The sequence below is a fragment of the Bubalus bubalis genome, chromosome 9 (genome assembly GCF_019923935.1).
Source record: "Bubalus bubalis isolate 160015118507 breed Murrah chromosome 9, NDDB_SH_1, whole genome shotgun sequence".
Lineage (NCBI taxonomy): Eukaryota > Metazoa > Chordata > Mammalia > Artiodactyla > Bovidae > Bubalus > Bubalus bubalis.
In genome coordinates this window covers 64,924,044-64,945,870 of record NC_059165.1, presented here as the reverse complement: position 1 = coordinate 64,945,870, position 21,827 = coordinate 64,924,044, and the positions used below count along the sequence as shown (strand labels likewise).

Sequence of the window (21,827 nt, the reverse complement as noted above, 5' to 3'; positions counted from 1 at the left end):
ACCCACTCAAGCCCTCTCACCCGCTCCACCTGCTTCCGATCAGTAGCCCCAGATCTCCAAGCCCCCTGTTCTCCCTGCTCAGTTCCTTCTCCACTGTCCCCTGCTTCCTCACTCCTGCCCTGTGGCAGTAGCTTACTGCCAGTGCCTTGTGCCTGTGCAAAGGGCACATGCTGGGCAGAGCCTCACCCAGTAGGAGCCACTCTGCCAACCAGCAAAGATCTTATAGCAGTGAGTGGGTGAGCACCCCAAGGTGCCTGCCAGCCAGCCTTGATGAAAGCATTAGGTAGCAGCATTCTGGGCTCTCCTTCCACCACCTGTTCCCACCCTTGCCCCTACTCCCGCAGGAGGCCCCCTTCTCTTAGCAGACCTCATCCTCTGTTCCTCAGACCAGAACCCTTGCCCACTAGTGCCCTCTGGACCCATTCTCTGCCCTTTCCTCTCATGTCCTCCCCTTCCTGCCCCGCACCGGGATCTCTTTCCAGCCCACACCCCACAGCACAGGAGTATCTATTTTTTCTTCATCCCCCTCTGTCTCCAGGATTGCACCAGTGCTTGAATCCATTTTACTTTCTCCTATCTTCAAAAGCAAGTCCTCCCTCCCCCACATCCCTCTAATCATCGGTTTCTCTACCCTCGTCCCTATCTTTCCTTTTCTGTCATCCCTCACTGTTCTTACTTCTTTGCTTCTCACTCTTGGAGCTTCCTTGAAGCAATTTACTTCCAATATATTGTATTTTTAATACCTCATTTATATGTACCATAGTGGCAGGCCAGACCCCTGCCACTACCATATTCTAAAACCTTCCACCAGGGCTGCCAGCAGCCTCCATCTCTCCCACTTCACCCTTATCCTCCAGCCTCCTCAGCAGTGGTCGCCACAGTTAAACATGCCCTTGGTCTTGAGATACTCTTCCTGTGGATGCTCTGACCAGACTCCCCATCCCCGATAATCCAGTCCTGCTGCTCCCTCTCTGAGTGTCCCTTGGTCCCTGCGGTCATTCAATGCACTAGGCTTTTCCTCTCATTGCGCCTCTGCTCCACAGCTTTACTCCCCATCAGGAGGCTGGCTCCATCCCACACCTGCCTCCCAAGCTCCAGCAGCTCATGCCCAGTATGCTCTGCTCCTCCTGTAACCTCCCTAGGCTCCATGAATGCCCCTACACTGGTCCACTCTAGCTTAAGGTAACTGGCTGAGAGTCCTCCCTGCCTCCTGCCCTTCTTAGCCCATGTCCAGGCTCTCTTTGCCAAATTTGCTGTTATCAAAACAACTTTATCAAGGGAATTCCCTGGTGGTCCAGCAGTTAGGACTCTGTACTTCCACTGCAGAGGGCACAGGTTTGATCCCTGGTTGGGGAACTAAGATTGCATGGTGTTGCCAAGGAAAAAAAAAAAAACCTTTATCAAAACATAAAACCTGCTTTTATTACTGATCCCTGCTCTAGTTTTGGAGGACTTTTATGTTCACTTTTATGCTCTTTGATGTTTGTTTTATCATTTTCTTGAAAAATTGGAGTGTAGTTGCTTTATACTACTGTGTCAGTTTCTGCAGTACAGCAGAGTGAATCAGCCATGCATATATCTATATCCCCTCTTTTTTGAATTTCCTCCCCATTTAGGTCATAACAACACCAAGCAGAGTTCTCTGTGCCGTACAGTAGCTTCTCACTATTTTCTTGACGCATACTAGTATATATAGGTCAATCCCAATCTCCCAGTTCATTGCACTCTCCCAACTTTCGCCTTTGGTGTCCATACATTTGCTCTCTACGTCTGTGTCTCTATTTCTGCTTTGCACATAAGAACATCTCTACCATTTTTCTAGATTCCACATATATGCTTTAATAAGCAATATTTGTTTTTCTTTTTCTGATTCACTGCACTCTGTGTGACAGTCTTTAGGTCCATCCACGTCTTTGCAAATGACACAATTTTGTTCCTTTTTATGGTTGAGTAGTATTCCATTGTGTATATGCACCACATCTTCTTTATCCATTCTTCTGTTGATGGACATTTAGGTTGTTGCCATGCCCTGGCCATTGTAAACACTGCTGCAGTGTGACTGTTGGGGTGCATGTGTCTTTTGAATTATGGTTTTCTCTGGGTATGCCCGGTGGTGGGATTGTTGGATCATATGGTAGTTCCAGTTTTAGTTTTCTAAGAAACCTCCATACTTTTCTCCATAGTGGCTACACCAATTTACATTCCCACCAACAGTGCAAGAGGGTTCCCTTTTCTCCACACCCTCTCCAGCATTTATTGTTTGTAGATTTTTTGATGATGGCCATTCTGACTGGTGTAAAGTAATATCTCACTGTAGCTTTGATTTGTATTTCTCTAATAATTCGTGATGATGAGTATCTTTTCATGTGTTTGTTGGCCGTCTGTATGTCTTCTTTGGAGAAATGTCTGTTTAGTTCTTCTGCCCACTTTTTGATTGGGTTGTTTGTTTTTTGTTTTATATTTATAATCAGAAAAAAAGCAATGTAAAGAGTCTAATAGCCTGGGTTGGCTTCTAAGATGGTTGCAGTACTTTTCCCCAAAAGCTGTCATGGAAGAGGAATTTTATAGCATTTAGTTACATGTAGCTATGTTACCAAGAGTCTTAGGAAAAATTAGAGGAGTTGATGATTCCATAGTGAACTGGGAGTAAGGGGTAGCAATGTGTTTGGATTCTCACAGAATCTTCTATAGCAGAAGTCTCCAGAATTACTGATTCAGTAATTAGAATACTGAATATAGAGTATAGAATCAGTCTCCACAATTACTGATTGTGTAGTGTATGTACCCTTATCACGAAAAAAATTGAGCATTTACCTCCAATATATTGTATTTTTAATATCTGATTCATATCTACCATGCTATATTGTAAAGCATACATAATCAAAATTTCTAATAGGGCCAAAAAAACCCCACTAGAATATTATCTTCCTATGTGTGCTGAGCTGTCAAACTCAGTACCCATGCAGCTCACTTTGGAGCTTGGCAATAGTTCTCAGATGTTGTAGTGCTGTGTAAAATATGTATTTGAGGGCCCCACCCCCAGAGAATTTGATATTCCCCCAAGCCTGGGAATCTGTGCTTTTAACCAGCCACCCCAGGGATTTGGGGGTTAATCTTCGCCAGGATTTCATTCCAGCCTGCCTTGAGAAACCTTGCTCTAATGTTTCTAAAAGTAAAAAAAAGAAAGAAAACTACATCTGTATTTAAATAGGAAGTAGTCCTGATCTGGTTTTAGGCTAGATATATTAACTAGTTTGTTTTCAGGCCCCCAAAGTAGCCATGCATCCACCCAGCCGCCTTTATCCCCACTGTCCCTATGCGTGCTCAGCCACATGACTGCTGGGAAGGAAAGAGACCAGAATATGAGGAGAATGAGATTGAGTTGCTTAGATGTGATGGACAGGGAAGCCTCCTGGAGGTGACCCTGTAGCCAAGCCCTGAAGGATGATTTCCTGCCTGTCTTCCCCTTTCTCCGGGGAGCCTTCTCACCACCCCCAAGTCTGGATCAGGGTTGCCTGGTCCTGTCAGTACTTGGTCAGCAGCTCTCTGCCCTGCTGAGCAGCAAGCCCTCAGAAGAAGGGGACTCTGATGGGACCTCTTGCAGCTGAGCCCAGGGACCAGCACAAGCCTGTGCCTAGGGATGTGTAGGAGGAGGTTGGCTGGAGGGAAGTCCTAGGGAGTCCAGGATTTGTGAAGAAGTCAGATGGTGCCAGTGTGCTGGAGCAAGGGCTCACAGGCTGGGCCAGGTGGCTGCCCCTTGGGGAGGTGCTGACCAAAGGAGAGCCTGGTATTCAGTCTAGGCTGTGGTGCATAGTGGTGCTGAGAACCCACTCAGAGCCTGTCCTGTGGAGGCCTGCTAGCCTGGCACAGGTGTTCTGGGGTCTCTTTCACAGCTAGGCTCAGGGAGCAGAGGAGGAGGCCTATGCCAGCAGGGAGGTCTGATCATGGTGGGAGAAGTCATGGTCACAACAAGAGGTAGGGGCTCTGGAACCCTCAGGTCATGTCCAGGCAGCTTAAGGCTATGAATATCGAACTCAGCCTTGAACACGGAACCCAGCAGGAGGTAGAACCTGGTGGCACCCAGGATTCCGGTGGCCAGCTGTCCCTTTTGCTGGAGATTGTGACCCGATCTGAAGACAGTGCCAGAGCAAGGTGGTGTCCTGATGGGGAGGAGGCCTGGACTTGGTCCCAGAGAGATGATGTACACTGAGAACAGCCAATGAGGGATGGCACACGGGGTCAAGGTACCAGGTGGACAGGAAGCAACATTCTTCAGGTGCTTCCAGGCCAGCTGCAGAGTTGGCCCTGTCCCATGGGCTAAGCAAGATGGTGTCCCAGGCCCCAAGAGGCTCTTCCTAGCTGGCCTAAGGTAGTCTGAGAGGCCCTGCCCTTCCCCTAAAGGAGTTCTGTCTCTGGCAGAGTGAACATGGCCGAGTGCACATGGGGCCTTGAGCAGAGCAGCTGTGGACCTGGCTCAGGGGCCAGTGCAACAAGTGGACAAGGGTCAGCTGCAGGCTGGGCTCCAGTGCATCAGGGACTGCCTCTCTACTCAGAGCTCTTCTGCTGGAGCTCTCTCATGTACCGGTCATTTGTGTCTCAGGACAGGAGGTGGTTTTTGCCCAGGTGCTGGTGGCTGAAGAGTTTCATTGATGTGTAAGAAGCCTTGGACAGGAGGCTGAAGGATGGACTTGGTGACCTTGTCAGGCTGTGACAAGCCTTGGGGGATTTACATACAAGGGAGAGCAGTCATGTTGGAAGGGCCTTGGGCGATGGCATGACTCAGCCAGGAAGTGCAGGCCTAGGGAAGGAAGGCAGAGTTGCCAGCCTGACGTCTGCAAACGCACTCCCTGCCCACACTGGCTTCACTGCGGGCCCTGGGGCCAAGACTGTGCTTGGCCCTGTATTTTAGATAAGAGAATTGCAGCTCAGGACTGAGAATGCATTCGGGGCCTGGTTATTGATTCCCAGATATCCTGGGCAGGTTAGGCAGAGTGACCCCCCAGCGTTGGGAGGTTGAGGTGGTTGCCCATGAGTAAGGTGGAAAATCTCTCTTGTGTTTCCTCAGGTTAGAAATCTGTGCTACATGGTGACAAGGCGCGAGAGAACGAAACATGCCATCTGCAAGCTCCAGGAGCAGATATTCCACCTGCAGATGAAACTTATCGAACAGGATCTGTGTCGAGGTAGGCGCTTCCCCTGCCTGCCGCTGGCCACCTCTCATGAGCACACCTTTGAGGGGGCTGGGTTCCAGGGAGCTATGTGTCTTTAGAGCCTGATGGGGCATGTGTACGGGGTCAGGGGCCACTGACCCCACCCTTACCCTCTGTACCCAGTTAGTGGACCAAGGCAGGGGCCTCCCAGGGTCCTGGGTGTGTGTTGGCAGGCAAGGAGCAAAGATGTGATGTGGGCATCAGGCCAACCCTCAGGGTGCTTTCTGGTTCACGGGACTCTCAGGCAGTGCGGGGCCCATTGTGGTCCAGGAGTGAATTACACGTAAACAGGTGCAAACCAGAAGTCTCAGTGGCTCTGTTTTGGTTCCAGGGCAGGAAGGGACCAAGCTGGCAAGCTTCCCTGAACCCCTGTGTGCCTGTGTGTTGATTCTGAAGAAGGCAATTGCCCAGGGGTAGAGGAGGACCTGTGTGTTCCTTCTCTCTGACCCCATCTGACAGGACTGAGGCCCTGTGCCAATAGGTTTTTTTTCTTCTTTCTTAGGCTTTTACCATCACATGCATTTAACAGATCTGGAAATCAAAGGTTAAAGAAGCTCTGAGAGTGGTCTGTCTTGTTAGTTGTGTATGTTGCCAGACAACAGGGCCCTTTGTGGAGTGTTAACATGTTCAGGAGGGCAATGCTTAGTGCAGAAGATGGTGCTCTGATGTTAATTCCATGCAGTAAAAACAGGTGGATGGAGAGATTTTTAAGCCAGAGGCTGCCACTGCAGGTAGAGCCTGTGGGTCGGGCTAGGCCTGGAGCAGAGAAAGGAGAGTGGCTGGGCCACCACCAGAGTCAACAACTGAGGACCTTCTACTGCCCCATCCCTGCCCCAGAAACCAGCATTGCCCGATACAGATGCTGCATCACGACCATTTAGAGGTCAGGGCTCATCGTGCACTCCCAGGACTAGGGCAGCTTAGACAGGAGGCCCCCAGACCTTCCCAGGCTCCCTCTTGTTTGTCATTTCCTTGATTGAGGGTAGACAGAATACTGGGCTCTGTGCTGGGCACAGGGGTACCCTGCCGTGGACTGAACCGGACAGGCTTCCTGTCCTCATGGAGTTCACTATCTGGAGAGACAAAAGAAGGTGGTATCTGGGGGGCTGCCATGGGTGCCAGTGCAGGGACAGAGGTATCAGGGATGGCTTCCTGGTGGTGGTGACGCTGGAACATCTCAGGCTTCCTGGGACTCACACGGTCCATACATCCCACTGCAGGAAGGCAATGGAGAGTGGCGAGGCATGCAGTGCCCTTAGGCACAGGATTCCAGAAACATGGTCAGGATCTCGGAGGGTCTGCATTCTCGCATTGAGTCTGGAGACCTTTAGGCAATGGCACCCCACTCCAGTACTCTTGCCTGGAAAATCCCATGGACAGAGGAGCCTGGTAGGCTGCAGTCCATGGGGTCACTAAGAGTCGGACTCGACTGAGCGACTTCACTTTCACTTTTCACTTTCATGCATTGGAGAAGGAAATGGCAACCCACTCCAGTGTTCTTGCCTGGAGAATCCCAGGGACGGGGGAGCCTGGTGGGCTGCCGTCTATGGGGTCACACAGAGTCGGACACGACTGAAGTGACTTAGCAGCAGCAGCAGCAGACCTGAGCAGCAGCAACAGGCCACCTTTTGGTCAGGGCAAGGCATTTGGAGAGAAGACTGGTTTGCTTCTGCCCAAAGCCGATGCCCTCAGTGTTTTGACGCTTCTTCCATAGGGTGGGACATGGGCTGCAAGTATATTGCTGAGGTCTGTCTGGCCAGGAGCCTAGAGAAGGCTTCCCAGTGGTGGTGATACTTAGGCTGTGAACAGAACCAGGGGAGGGACAAGGAAACCATATATTTGGGTACCTGGAGGTGAGCTTGTCTTGTTAGAGAAACTGGAGGGACCCTGGCATAGCTGCAGCCAGGGCAGGAAGAAAACGTCTGAAGTGACACTAAGGGCTTGGAGGGTCAGCTGTGTAAGGTCTGTGCCCTTGGGAGGAGCTCAGGCCACAACGAGTGTGGTGGGGGACTTGGAAGCCTCCCTCCAAGTATCTAGGTGCTGTCCCATGTGATAGGTGAGAAGACTGAGGCCTGGCCCGAGGTTACACCTAGAATGAACAGCAGAGCTAGGCAGAATCCTGGAGTTGGGCCCATGCTCCTCCACCTTCTCTTGAACGCTTACTCAGGAAGCCCTCTAGCCTCTGGCTGAGAAGCTAGGAGGAGACTCCTGGCAGCTCCCTACCACAGCATGTCCCTCCCCTGCTCTGTTTTGTTCTGTGACTCCGCAGACCTATGTGGTCCTGGACTAGAAGGGTGTGAGGGCCAGGTGTGTACCCCGAGTCTTCCATCAACTGTCTAACCTCCAGAGCAGACCACAAGAGCAAGGCAGAGGGCTGACCCCTGTGTCAGGAGGGGAACCCAAGGCTGTTGACCCCTCAGTGACCTATCCACCTTCACCTCCATGGCCTAGCCCATGAGGCCCTGTCCTATCCACTCACCTCCAGCCAGCCTTCCTGCCCACCAGGACTCTGTCCTAGGATCTGTAGTCCGTAGAGGTCAAACTGCAGTGCAGGTCCTATAGAGTGGTCTTCCCCCTCCTCGTGTCGCTGAGCCCTGCACCAAGCCCCTCAGGGACTCTTACCCCCTTTTCCCACATCAGCTCTTCCCTGACTCGCTGGAGCCACAGTTACCCCAGGTCCCACGTGGCTCTGGACTGGGGCTGCAGAGGTGCAGGGGAGGTGGTGACCTAGAAGGCGAGACACTAAGTGATGGGGCTCTCCTGGGATTCCACGCAGGGGTCTTGGTTCTGTCTGGCTGCTTGGGGTAACCATCTCCCTCCTGCTCTCTCTCTCCCTGATGCAGAGCGGTCTGGGAGGAAAACAAAGGGCAAGAAGAGCGACTCAAAAAGAAAAGGCCGCGAGGGCCCCAAGGGCAGCCCCGAGAAGAAAGAGAAAGTGAAGGCAGGGTCCGACTCAGTCCTGGGGCAGCTTGGTGAGTGGCCTGGTGCACACAGCCAGACTCATACCATCACTGCCCTTGCAGCTCCCCGCAGAAGGCCACGGGAACCACCAGCACCCTTGCTGCAGAGTGGGAGGCCAGGAGGGGTCGGCAGGCCCTTCCATGCCCAGGCACTCCCACCTTCCAGGTAGAGAGGAGACTGAGGTGTCGGAGCCCTAGCTGGCCTCCCAAGGGTTCCTCTCGTAGACTAGAGGCTGGGCCCAAGAACCTCTCCCTCTAGACATCCTGGCCCTTCAAGGAACCCTGTGTCATGCTGTGGGGTGAGGGCCTGCCATAATTCTCTGTCCCTGTCCCCCTCTGCCAGAATGTCCTCAACTAGGCCCTCCTTCATCCCCTGCAGACTTTCTGGGAGCCACCAGAGACCCCCACAGGAGTGGTGTTTGCCCAGCCCATTTCACTGTCCCAGCTGTCTGTCACAGACCTCTCTACTGCTGCCCCATTAAGCATGGTATTCCTAGAGGGGCTCTTGGACTTGGGCTTTGTCTCCCAGGATGTCACATGCTTCCTCTAGAGCACTCCCTAGCATCGAAGCCCCAGGTCACCTCTAGCATCGAAGCCCCAGGTCATCTTTTATTTCCCTCGGTCTCAGGAAGGAGACAACTTGGTATCTAATGGGAACATCAGCGGCCGCCTCCCAAGACCTCAGTAAAGGAAGGAGAGCCCATAACTGGAGCTGGCCCTGACAGACACCCTTAGCCAAGTCCTTGCTTTGGAAGCTCTGGAAAGCGACACTCATGAAAACCCAGCGCCCCCTGGTGACCAGAGGGCTCCTTATCCCTTATGCTCCCAGGATGATGCTATGTGGGGTGGTGAGCAGGGCTGGGTGTGCTCCTGTGCGGTCACCAAGGGCCCTCGCTTGGTTTAATGCTCTACTGTAGCCACTTTGAAATTCTTAATAATTTTTGAATAGGGAACCCACATTTTCACTTTGTACTCTGCTCCTCAAACTATGAAGACCGTCCCCAGGAACAGGACATCTATCTGGGGAGAAGGGTGTTCAGTATTCGCAGGTGGGATGGACAGAACAGGTTAACTCAGCTGGGTCTAGCACAGAGGGAAAGAGGGAGGAAGGTCCGCGATGGTGTGCAGGGCAGGGTGGGAGAGGGCTTCCTGAAGGAGGGTGGGACACATACCTGCTGGCATCTCACCTGCCTCTTTCCTCCCCCTGGCCAGGCCTGTCTACCTCGTTCCCCATCGACGGCACCTTCTTCAACAGCTGGCTGGCGCAGTCAGTGCAGATCACTGCAGAGAACATGGCCATGAGTGAGTGGTCGCTCAACAATGGGCACCGCGAAGACCCCGCCCCGGGGTTGCTGTCTGAGGAGCTGCTGCAGGACGAGGAGACACTGCTGAGCTTCATGCGGGAGCCCTCGCTGCGGCCTGGCGACCCTGCCAGGAAGGCCCGCGGCCGCACCCGCCTGCCTGCTAAGAAGAAACCACCACAGGACGGGCCCGGTTCACGGACGACTCCAGACAAACCCCCCAAGAAGCCCTGGGGCCAGGATACTGGCAGCAGCAAAGGGGGTCAGGGGCCACCTGCCAGGAAGCCACCACGGCGAACACCTTCTCACCTGCCGTCCAGCCCTACAGCTGGGGACTGTCCCATCCCAGCAGCTCCCGAGAGCCCCCCACCACTGGCCCCCGAGACCCCAGAGGAGGCAGCCCCAGTGGCTGCCGACTCTAATGTCCAAGTGCCTGGCCCTACAGCGAGCCCCAAGCCCTCAGGCCGGCTCCGGCTGCCCCGTGAGAGCAAGGGAACCCGGAGATCGCCAGGTGCCAGGCCTGATGCCGGGACGGGACCGCCTTCTGCTGTGGCCGAGAGGCCAAAGGTCAGCCTTCACTTTGACACTGAAACTGATGGCTACTTCTCTGATGGGGAGATGAGCGACTCAGATGTGGAGGCTGAGGACAGCGGGGTGCAGCCGGGTCCCCGGGAAGCAGGGGCTGAGGAGGTGGTCCGCATGGGGGTCCTGGCCTCCTAAGTCACCCCTTCCCCTGTCCTGATCCCCCCATGAGGCCTCAGCCCCGTGACAACTGCCATTTCCAATCTCTGCTGAGTGTCTCAGACTCTTGAGGCTGCCACTCTGATGTGGTTTTATTTTTAATATAAAAAGTGTTGCGAATTCCACACTATTGTCTTTCCTCTGTGCTGGCCTAGGACATTAGGATTCCTTCCACGGCTCTGGCCACAAGGACCAGCCCTGGTCCTGTGACCATCACGGCCGTGGCAGCGTCCCCGCCTGGGCCGCACAGTACTGCTGGGCTCCTGGCTACATGTAGGCAAAGTGATGAAGAGCTCAGGATTCCTGCCCGCTGCCACTGGGTGACACAGACTGTCGTTTGGGCATTATTATGGCAGATGGGCCAGCCCAGGGCCTGCCCCGCCTTGCTCCCAGATCCCACTGGGGTCCATCGGCGGGGGGTCCTGCTGCACTTCACTGATCCCCAAGGAAGTATAATAAGTGATACCCAGCCAGAGTCTACTCACTGTCACAAGCACAATGAGCTTATACGAGAAAGCACTGAGGGGGCGAAGAGGGCCTGCTGGTTCCAAGGGATCCACAGCTGTTCCTGGTCAACCCACATCATCTGAGGCCTGCCTGCCCACCCTGCGACCCTCCCCTCCCCTGCTGCTCTGCCCCTGCCGCGCCCAGCCCGGCGGCTCTGGGAAGGGCTTCCCAGAGTCCTTCCTGAGCTGTGCCATTTTCTCAGGGGACTCCCAGCCAGCCAGCCGCCAGTACCGGCGGAGGGCTGCGAGGGAGGGCCAGTGCCCAGTCAGGGGCGTGGGGCTCAGCCTCGCCCACTACAGAGAATCGCTCTGGGACTCCAACTTCCTTCCTTCCTTCCTTCGGGGCCAGTCTCGGCCAAGGTCTGATCACTCCCAGACAGCTGGCCAGACCAGACCGTTTGCCTTTTCAAGTTTCCTGCTAAGTGATGAGCTTCTTCCTCGGTTTCCTTTTGGAAACTCCTCCTTCCAACAAGCAGTGGGATCCCGGGGCCCGGGATGGGTTAGTGATGGCCTTCCGGGGCTGTCTGAAGTCTTGCTGGATCTTCCTGGTTCCTCTTCCCCTCTGAGCCTTAACCCCCTTTCCCAGCTGTGCCCTTCCAGCCCCTCCCTCCCCACCGTCACCGTCCTGCCTTCTCCGCTCCACCCTCTAAGTCCCAGGTAGTAGTAGCTCTGAAGAGTTTCAGTGGAGTGGCCCCAGGGTGATAGCTCAGGGAACAAATGAAAAACAAAAAGGAATTCAGTGAAAACGTGTTTTTTTTCTTTTATGACTTACTCCTGGGTCACTTCTGCCACTGGTAAAGCCAGAACTTCTCCAACAAGAACCTTGCAAAAGTCCAGTGAATCAGTCGAATCATTCTGTGGATGCCAAAGAATATTTTGACCATAATACAGCACAGCCAGGACCTGACAACTTGTCACTTGGACTTTTTTTAAAAATGGAGTTCTTTAGCAACCAAGTGTAGAAACATGTTTGTTGCACACACCTAAGGAGGTGAGCCCAAGCTCTCGGACAAGGATGCTGTTCTGCTGCTGCTGGTGTTGGATTTTGGATTCTGGGCCCACTGTGAGCTCTCCTGAACCCTAAAACTCCACACGAGGAGACTGACGGTGAAACCAGCGTGGCAAAAGTCTCACCATGGGGATCCCCCTCTCATAACACAAAGCGCAAATCGGTGGGATGGGGAGCAGGCTGAGCACCCATCCCCGACTCCAGACTTTTAAGGTACGACAGTGGCATGGTCATGGACACTCAGTTTCGGTGAATTTTATCAAAACAGGAAACAAAGATAATGACTAAGTTTAAAGGGCTGGACAGATGTATCCAGTCGGAGCAGACTCAGAGTGGGCTTCAAGGACTTGGGGCGTTGGGATGGCATGAGCTACTGTGTAGAGTTTAGTCTGCCTGGCGCCTTGGTAGTAGTGGCCAGTGCAGTGTCAGCAGCAGCGTCCTAACCCCATTCTCTGTTTACTGCCTTTGAACAGATCTTCTTCCTTCCCCGTGCTTCGGGTCACCTCGGGTCACAACTTTGTCTGTGCTGGATTGCCTGGTCTGACCTCACAGGAAGCAAAGGGACCAGCTTTAAAGAACAACCAAACTCTGCCGGGAGGTGGGGTGCTCAGGTCCGGTAGACTCGGCACTAGCCTGCTTATCCTTCATCCATCCTGAGGCAGGGTCTGGGCGCTCTGGGGGCGAGGTAGGGCAGAGAACCAGGGCAGGAAGGTGGTAGGTCTGGTCAGGGTCTGGACTGGGTGGGCCAGGCCAGGAGCCCGGCACTCCTTCAGAGGGCCTCTACTCAAGTTGGCCTCTAGATTTCAACCCACTTATCAATTGGCTCTTGGCTTTGAGCTGAATTATCCCTGGGGCCCCGTGTCCTGCACGGAGTCCGGGTGTCTCTAAGGCTGGCTGCCCAGGGCCTTCCAGGCCAGACCCAAGAGCTTTGTCTGCCAGCCAGCTGTCCACTACTGGGACGTCCGCCAGGCTGCAAAGAAGACAAGGACACTGGCTCTCACCGCTGGCCTTCCTGCCGTCAGCGCAGCCCCTTCACTCTGTTCCCAGCTTCCCAGCCACCATTCAGGCGGCTTTGCTGCCTTTGAGGTCAGGATGGGAAGCTGGGGAGGGGACAGGAGGCCTTTTCCAGCCTAGAGGCTGAGGTGTGTCTTTCACGCGACCGTATCTGCCCACACTCAGTGGAATGACAAGCTGCTCTGGAAGTTAGCCTGGCGGTCTTTGCCACTCTCCTGGTCCCTGCTGCCCACCTCCTTCCCCCTTCTCACAGTGAGAAAGGATAATGTGCAAGGAAAGTATTTTTATGGATCATAAATGTATTTTAGAACAAACACGGAGAAGAAAGGTTAGAAGGGTTTATTTTATTAAATGAGCTCTGACTTGGTGACAGTGTGTGAACATTTGCAGTGTGAAGGTCTCAGGTTCCTTGGAGAAGCCACCCAGGTTTCCAAACGTGGGTGTTGGGCTGTGGATGTGTGAGTGTGTGCCAGGGCACGTCTTGTGTGTCCATGTGCATGTGTGTCTGTGTGTCACGTATGGACACACAGTGGGACTTGCCAGGGCAGTTTCTAGAGAATCACATGCCCAGTTCTGGCAGACATTGGCAGCACCTGGACTTGGCATTCCTTGCTTACTGCCAGATGTGGCCAACCTCTGCCCATACCCCAAGCTCTGCAGAATGGTCTGGGTGCCTGTAACAAGGCCCTTGGGGAGGCCACTTCCCATGGCCCTGGCCCAGCTGGCCACATTGGCCAAAGAGCCAGGGCTGGAGTCCAGGACCTTTGGTTGTTCTTTAAGGCACTTCCTGCCACCTTGTCCCTCAGACGCACAACACTCTGTGCTCCACATCGGCTCGGGGTGGGGGGATGATATGAATGTCACAGGAGGAGACACCTTCTGTCTTTGTTTCAAAGAAAGTTGATGTGCCATTTGTTAATATACAAGAGAAATATTGAAAATATATTGAAAAGAGCAATTTTAAATTATTTTTGGCTTATGTTGCAATATTTATTTTCTTGTATTAGGAAAGATTCCTTTGTAGAAAAAAAAATGTATTTTTCATTAACGCAAAAACCTATTTCTCCTTTTTGTACATTGTCCATGTTCGCTGCCCTTAATGAGCAATAGAATGTATGGCTGCCTCGGGGTGGCCGGTGCCCGCGTGCCCTGCATGATTCTGTGGTCCCACCACCGTGTAGCTCCCAGTCCCATCCTGTCCTGCTCACTCATGGGGGTTTCCAGAGCCTAGCCCTCACTGGAGCCTGTGGCTTCAGGACCCCTTCTGCAATCCTCGTGTGTTGGCAAACGCAGTTAATAAAGCAGTGTTTTCTGTGCTGGCTGGTGTGAGGCTCTGTTGCATTGGGGAGTGGGAGAGGGTGGGCTCAGTGAAATAGTGAGTGGTCCCTGGGTGTCCCAAGGAATATAGTAAGTGCTCAGTATGCACTGGGGCTGGGCTTACTTGATTTGCTTCTTACAGCTGTCATTCCCTGGGGTTCAGAGTGGATGATGGAGCTTCCCAAAACTACACCTCTGGTAAGAGGTGAAGTTCAGCATCAAAGTCAGGACCCCTTGAGCCACCTACAGTGGGAAGGTTTGGGAGGAAACTCTGGTTGTTGTTGTTCAGTTACTAAGTCATGTTTGACTCTTTGCAACCCCATGGGATGGATTTGCATGCTAGGCTTCTCTGTCCTTCCCCATCTCCTGGAGTTTGCTCAAATTCATGTCCATTGAGTTGGTGATGCTAACCATTTCATCCTCCGCTGCCCCCTTCTTTTGCCTTCCATCTTTCCCAGCATCAGTGTCTTTTCTAATGAATCGGCTCTTCACATCAGGTGGCCAAAGTATTGAAGCTTTAGCTTTAGCATCTGTCTTTCCAATGAATATTCAGGGTTGATTTCATTTAGGATTGACTGGTTTGATCTTCCATGCAGTCCAGGGGGCTTCCAAGCATCTTCTCAAGCACCACACAATTCTAAAGCATCAATTCGTCGATGTTCAGCTGCCTTTATAGTCCAACTCTCACATCTGTACATGACTGCTGAAAAAAACATAGCTTTGGCAATATGGACCTTTGTCACAAAGTGGTATCTTTGCTTTTTAATATACTGTCTAGGTTTGTCATAGCTTTTGTTCCAAGGATCAAGCATCTTTTAATTTCATGGCTGCAATCACCATCCACAGTGATTTTGGAGCCTAAGAAGTAGAATCTAACTCCTTCCACTCTGGTATTTGTCCCTAGATCAGAAAAGGTTTTAATCCAGGCTTGTTTTTCACTCATTATTTCCTGAGTACTTGCTTTGGACCAGACTCTAAAGTATGCAGAATGAAGCCAATGTCTCTGCCATGGGGGAGCTCACAGTCCAGCAGAGAGGCAGTGAGGGAACTGGGAGGTGCTGTGGAGGCCTGGATGGATGAGGTGGGGAGGGCACAGGAAGCAACATCATTCATGCATTCATTCATTCACAGACAATTGTCTCCTGACATGCATCTCTTCTGCCAGTGTGCTGGGTTGTATGCTGTGAGTGGCACCAGCACCCTGCCCTCCCAGAGCTTCCAGGTAACACAGGCTCGAAGGATAACTAGTTGCTTGCCCAAGGGGAGCTGGCTGGGAGGAAGGGACAACAAGCACTCTGGACAGAGCGGTCCACAAGAACAAAGTTGGATTCAGCTATGTGTGGAAGGGTCTTGAACCTCCTCTGAGAGTCTAAGGGGTGGAAAGGAGCTTGAACTGAGACTCAAGGAATATAGCCTCTGGGGCTACTGACTTGGTTGTGAACCACAGAGAAGTGCCCTATTTCCTCACTGATACAGTAGACAGGGAGTCCCCAAGGGCACCTCCAGATCCAAAGTTCTGTGATTCCACAATGGCGGTGGAAATAAACCTGGTGTGCTTTGAACAACTGTGGAGGAAGGTGTTCCTCACTGAGGGGCCCCATGCCTGCCACATCCCTGGGGATCAGGGAACCCTGTCTGACTGAGACGTACGTGTTCTCTCAGGGTACTCAGCACAGAGTGAGAAGGGCTCACTTAGCATCAACCGCAGTCAGCATGAGGTGCTGGTAGATCAGTCCCCAGGCTGAGGGGGCTCCTGTGCGGCCAGCTCCCCTACCTGTGATTTGGGCTGTTGGCTCTATGGGCCAGCTGCCCTGGGCTCGACACCCTAGGTTTTCTGTCCTCCCAGAGCCAGGCCCACTTGGCCACAGTGCTCCAGAAGAGTGATGCAGGGGCCCTGCTGCCAGGCCTGCAGCTGCAGAGCTGACCCAGCTGATAACCGTGGGGCAGGAGAGGCCAAAACACCAGTGGGCCCAAAGCAGCAATGTGCAATAGAAATGAAGTGTGAGGCACAGAGGTAATTCTAGTAGCCACATTTTTAACAAGTAAAAAGGAACAGGTAAAATGAATTTTAATAATATATTTTAGTTAATCCATTATATCCAAAATATGATCCCTTGAACCTGTAATCAATATAAAATAATCACTAATGAGCCAGTGTACAAGAATCCAAGGGGAGGCCAGGAGTGTCCACTCCCCCCCCACCACTTCGTTCCTGCACACATTGATTAAGCATTCATGGCGCACCAGTTGCTGGGCCCTGAGGACACTGGGCTGACCAAATGCCCTATGCAGAGACCAGGCCAGTGGGGGAGACAGACTTTAATCCCATAGTCCCAAAGCCAGGCGCAGTTACACACAGCCTGTGTGGCAGAGGGGAGGGACTCTTCCTCTGCCCGCCCTGAACGTCCCTTGTTCTGATGAAACTCCTGCAGGGGAGGTAGGATCTGGGGCGCCATCTGCTGCCCAGCTTTGATGCCTGACTATACGTGTTTTTGTTTTTTCTTTTTCCCCACAATTCTTTAAAAAAAGAATCCTATATAGGGGGAAAAAAAACCTGCTACATTTAATAATGTGCAACTGCTTTGTTGTAACAACAAATACGATGTTAAGGAAAAAGAAACCATTCTAAAACATTAAAAAGCAAAAAAGCAGATTCCCTGGTGGTCTAGTGATTAGGACTTGGCGCTCTTGCTGTTGGGGTTGCATTCCCTGGTTGCAGAACTAAGATCTCACAAGCCAAACAGCATGGCAAAAATTCCTTTCCTAGACTATCCATGACTCCCCTGGGTCTCCCAACTCAAACTCAAGGAGGCTTCTTTTTATTATTGTTAACCCCATCCCCATAGTGATTTTTGTACAACGCCTTAGGAAAGGATGTCTAACCCAGGATCAGGAAACCGAGGTTCTAGTCTTCTGCCGTTGACTTGATGTACCTCGGTTTTTCCATCTGTCAAATAGAAGACATTGGGGATACCAATTTCTTCAGGTCCTGGTGGGAAAGCCCATGGTCAGAGGATGTGGTCAGTGAGGGTGAGGTGAGAGCCGACCAGCCCAACTGGTCGGTGGGACTGACTGGGGCTACAGAGAGCCTCCAGACTGGACTTGGGCAGAGCCAGAGCAGAAAGAAGCTTAGGGTCATCACAGTGTCAGAATGCCACGGTGGCCACAGATTCATGTCACCAAGAGAGGGGTCGTTAGGAGCATAGCAGTAGCCATGGGTGTGAACATGGAAGTGAAGCCCAGATCCAGCCCCGATGGTGACAGGGCAAAGTGCTGAGCAGGACCTGTGGGCAATGGAAGGAAGGTAAGTAATCCGTCCTGCAGGCTTGGAAGTGGGGCCCACGCCTCTCTGGAAGAGCTGGGGGTGTGAGGCGGGCTTCGTGATTTGGGTGACAGCAATTGTAAGGTGGCTTGCCCAGGTCTAGGGGTTTGTGTTCAGTGGGCAATCCGCCTTATTCTACCCCATCTTTGGTTACCGTTAGCTATTCGTGGCCATTCAAGTCCAGAAAATTCATCCAGGAATGCACCGCACATGAGGAAGTGACTAGAAATGGATTCGTGTGGGCCCTGAGGTAAAAGAGAATTAAGGACTGTGTTTTGGCCCTTTCTGGGCCTCAGTTTCCTTATCTGTTAAGTGAGGATGAGCGTTCCTGCTGGGCGCCCCCCCAAGCATGGTGGCTGAGAGTGGATCAAAGTGGGCCTGGGTGTGCGGTGATTAGAATGAGGAATCACTGTGACAGGAGGGGGACGGAGGTGAAGGCAGAGGGCGCCCTGACGCCGGCAGGCTGACTAGAGAGGCCAGGATGCCAGAGGGATTTGTTCACTGAAGCTCCGTTGTTCTCATGGGCCGCCCTATGCCCAGCCGAGGCACCTGTGGTATGGGGGCAGGGCAGAGGAAGGTCACGTGATGCCTGGGTTGGGGGCCGGCCGAGGGCGGGTTGGAAGCACCTGGCGGTCATCCGGGACACCGCTCACGTGACACCTGAGCCAATCAGCTGCCTGCGCCTGAAACACACCCACCTTCCCAGCATTCTGGGTTCCTCCGCGGCCATTCTGAAACGGTATAACCCAGGAGGCGGGAGGTAGCTGAATTTTGCTCCCCACCCCCTCACTCAACCCCATGTTGCGGAGAAGGAACGTTGCATTGCTAGGGACTGAATGTTGGCATTAACCTGAAACTCAGAAGAGCAGCAGGGTTTGTAGGAGAAGCCAAAAAGGAAGAGTGACTCAGCAAAATAAACCGTCACTGTGGATATTCTGAACTGCTATTTTGGGACCCTGGGTGACTGCCTGGCTATGGTGACAGGTGCTTGGTATATAAAACCTTGTTTCCCACATGCCCGCCGTAATTATTTATGCTCCTCAGCTTACGGAAGGAGCTGCCGTGGGCGGTCCCCGATAGCTGCGTCGTCCACTGTTAGACTCCTAAATGAATTCTTGGCAAAGGGAGCAGTGTGCCCTGAAGGGCCATCAAGAACCAGAGGGGATGCTCAAGTCTTAGGGACCCCTCTGCCGTCCAGGAGCACTTCCCTTCTGGTCAAGAAGGGGTACGGGACCAGTACTGACCAGCGTTATCAATCCTGGTTCCTGCTCAGGCCTCGGCCAAGGACCCTCATCTGGGTGATACCTCAGGGTTTAGGTGGTTGGGGGGGCATGAAAGCTCGTCTTGCCCACCACCTTCTCTAGGACAGTCTCTGAATTCTAGTGACTGAGAGCCTGTCATTTTGTAAGCAATCCATTGCTAAGCCATCCATATTGTTTAAAACGTCTTCCTTAAATTCAACTGTAATTGTTGCCTTGAAACATGATGTTTCCATTCACAGGCTGTTCTGAGCCCTGGAGCCACAGAGATCAAGTCCAGTCCAGTGTTCACTGGGCAGTCCTTGGGCTGTGTGAGGAGTTAGGATACCTTGCCCACTTGACTTTTCAAGTTCAGGACTTTACTAGGGGATTTGAAGGCAGGGTATTCTCCTCAGCTACTTCTCTTATGCCTCTCCTGCTTGATGGATGGAACCATCAGATCCCCACACTGTGCAGGCAAAGCCAGCCCCCAGGTAAGAGGTTCGTGGAGAAGGGGGATCAGAGAAGGACAGTTGGGGGTCTCAGCTCCTGGCTCCCAGCAGTACCCTCAGGGAGCCCCAACCCTCCACCCCCTTAGCCTGATGTCTTTTATTGAATAGGTTGGCAATACTGGCTGTGTCAACAGTTCCAGCTTTTTTTTTTTTTTAACTTTTAATTTTATATTGGATTATAGCCAGTTAACAGTGTTGTGATAATTTCAGGTGCACGACAGAGGGACTCAGCCATAGGTATGCATGTATCCATTGTCCCCCAAACACCCCTCGCATCCAGGCCACCATATAACATTGAGCAGAGTTCCCTGTGCAACATCCACCCTGTGTTATTTTTAATTTGACCTCAAACCTGTGTCTTCTTTGTTGTTACTAGCACACATTCTGCTATGCATGCTCAATGTGGCATTTTGGGGACAACACGCCACAAAATGTCTGTACAGTTGTTCCCAACTTCAAATAGCCTATTCCTGATCTCATGGCCCCATGAGCAGGCTCTCCTGGTGGATCGCTGGCTCCTGCCTTGGGTAGAAAAGCGTAGTCATATATCATAAACCGTTGGTTTTGGAATCAGTGTTAGAAGTAGCCTACTTTGACAGGTGAAGAGCGGGCTGAAAGATGGGAACGAGCAGCCCTGCTCTCCTGCCTTCTCAGTTTAGGCCTCGTGTTCTTGTCTTTTCCTCCACTGACATCTGTCTAATACGCTGTCCACACAGCACCTCTTCAGGCTCTGGGCGCTACCAGCCCCAAGTCACAGCATGCTGTTTTCTGCTGTGCCTTCGTCTTTGCTGTTCTGTCTGCTTACACTCACCTTGTCCACTCCTTCTTTACTAAACAGTTTATATGCCTTCAAGATTCAGCTCTGGTGCCCCCTTTTTAGAAACCTCGATGGTGTTTGAGGGCCTTTCCCTTTTGCCTTCCATGGTGCCTTGGGCAGATGGCTGCCCATTTTTCATCGTTCCATTTAAGTCCCCAGAAAGGAGGTGTTGAAATGCCAGCTGACTGACTGGCTCATGGACGGGCAGACAGAAAGTGTGGCCACCTGTCCCAGCCTGAACCCAGCACCTGCACAGTACTTGCAGAAGATCTGGTGATAACTAATAGTTTTCCACACATAAGGCTTTATGTGTAAAAGAGAGAAAATGAACCCATGAGTAGGTGAGTAGGTAAAACCCTCCCTCATATTTTACCCAGCCCAGCCCTGCACATGGAGCAGTGAGCAAGGCCGCCAACATGTCAAGTAATCAGAAACTGCTTCTCCAAAGACGAAGGCAGAGTGAGGCTTCAAAATCCAAGAGGGGGCCCCCTGCCATCAGACTGCCAGAGGACTGTGGATTCTGAACTTGGTCCCACATAGAAGCTGATGTGGAGAAAGTTTCAGACTGGTCTCAAAATAGCTTTTTGCCCCTGCGTCTACTACCCTGAAGTCAGAAAAGAAAGTAGCATTGCATGGTTTCCTTCAGGAACTGCCAGACTTGTTTCCCCTCGCAGTGGACCCCCTAGTTGCAAATAAGCTCTGGGGCCCAGAACAGGGCTGCTGCTGCTGCTGCTGCTGCTAAGTTGCTTCAGTTGTGTCCGACTCTGTGCAACCCCACAGATGGCAGCCCACCAGGCTCCCCCATCCCTGGGATTCTCCAGGCAAGAACACGAGTGGGTTGCCATTTCCTTTTCCAATGCAGGAAAGTGAAAAGCGAAAGTGAAGTCGCTCAGTCGTGTACGACTTTCCAGACCCCATGGACTGCAGCCCACCAGGCTCCTCCGTCCATGGGAGTTTCCAGGCAAGAGTACTGGAGTGGGGTGCCATTGCCTTCTCCGAGAATAGGGCTGGAACTCACCTATTCTGTGTTTTACTCAAAGAAAGTCTCTTGACCATTTGGGTCTCGAAAGAGAAGTCCACAGAATGGAGGGAAGTCAATGTGCTTTTCTCCAGACTGCAATCTGGTGTGGCTTCCTAGTCATGAGTTGGGTCTAGAGACCTCAAGCCAAACCCAAGGACTAGGAGAGAACCCTAAAAATGGTGCTGTAATGGTAATCTTTATAATCTCTCTAGTTTCTGGGATTTTCCTGATCCCGGATGAAATAAGACTACAACTCCACTGATGAGGTTCACGTTCAATTCCTTTTAGCTCAAGAAAGGAGTAAACAGATATCTTCATTTTGACCCCCAAGTGTTCTCTCTCTGTTCACCTGTACCTCACCTCCAATTATTTCTTCCCCTTGTTTAGTTTTAACAGCCACAAAACACGACAGCTCTGAAGATTTTGACTGGCGGACTGTTACCCATTAACCCAGGTCCTTTCAATATGATCGGGTAAGAAAGCTCTTCAGTTTCTTTTTGCAACGTTACCAGCTTGTTTGTAGTGCCATGGTGCCATCACTGAACTCAGTGACTTTAATAAGCATGTTAAATGATTCACCGTACTGCCTGCAATCAAAATCCACATTCCAAAGCAAGGCTTCCTTTGTTTACCACATAATAGCCAGAAAATTATTGAGTTTTGGTGTCTAATTTTAAATAAATCAAGTTAGGAGGCTTTGTAAACACAGGCTTTGACCTTTGTCAACTAACTTAATACCCAGCTGAATCCTTTATAAGGGCCTGTTTTTGGGACCTTTGTTTTTAATCATCAGGTTTCTTAGTTGTTGTTCTCACCTTTCAATTAGGAGGATGGTGGCCGCCACCCAAAAGGCTTTTAC

At 52.0% G+C, this 21,827-nt stretch overlaps 1 protein-coding gene across 10 annotated transcripts in view; it reads left to right on the top strand.

Annotated features, from left to right (window-relative positions):
* Positions 1-14,057, top strand: part of JADE2 (jade family PHD finger 2) — a 51,452-nt gene extending 37,395 nt beyond the window's left edge. For 8 of the 10 annotated variants that reach the window (XM_025292689.3, XM_025292684.3, XM_025292688.3 and 5 more), the window contains 3 exons: positions 5,066-5,183; positions 8,054-8,182; positions 9,383-14,057. In XM_025292689.3, the coding sequence (XP_025148474.1) occupies positions 5,066-5,183; positions 8,054-8,182; positions 9,383-10,191 (1,056 nt within the window). In that variant the 3' untranslated portion in view covers positions 10,192-14,057. The remainder of the gene's footprint in view (positions 1-5,065; positions 5,184-8,053; positions 8,183-9,382) is intronic. The other 2 variants (XR_006553388.2, XM_025292685.3) reach the window with 2 other exon arrangements.
* Positions 14,058-21,827: the final 7,770 nt, after the last annotated feature.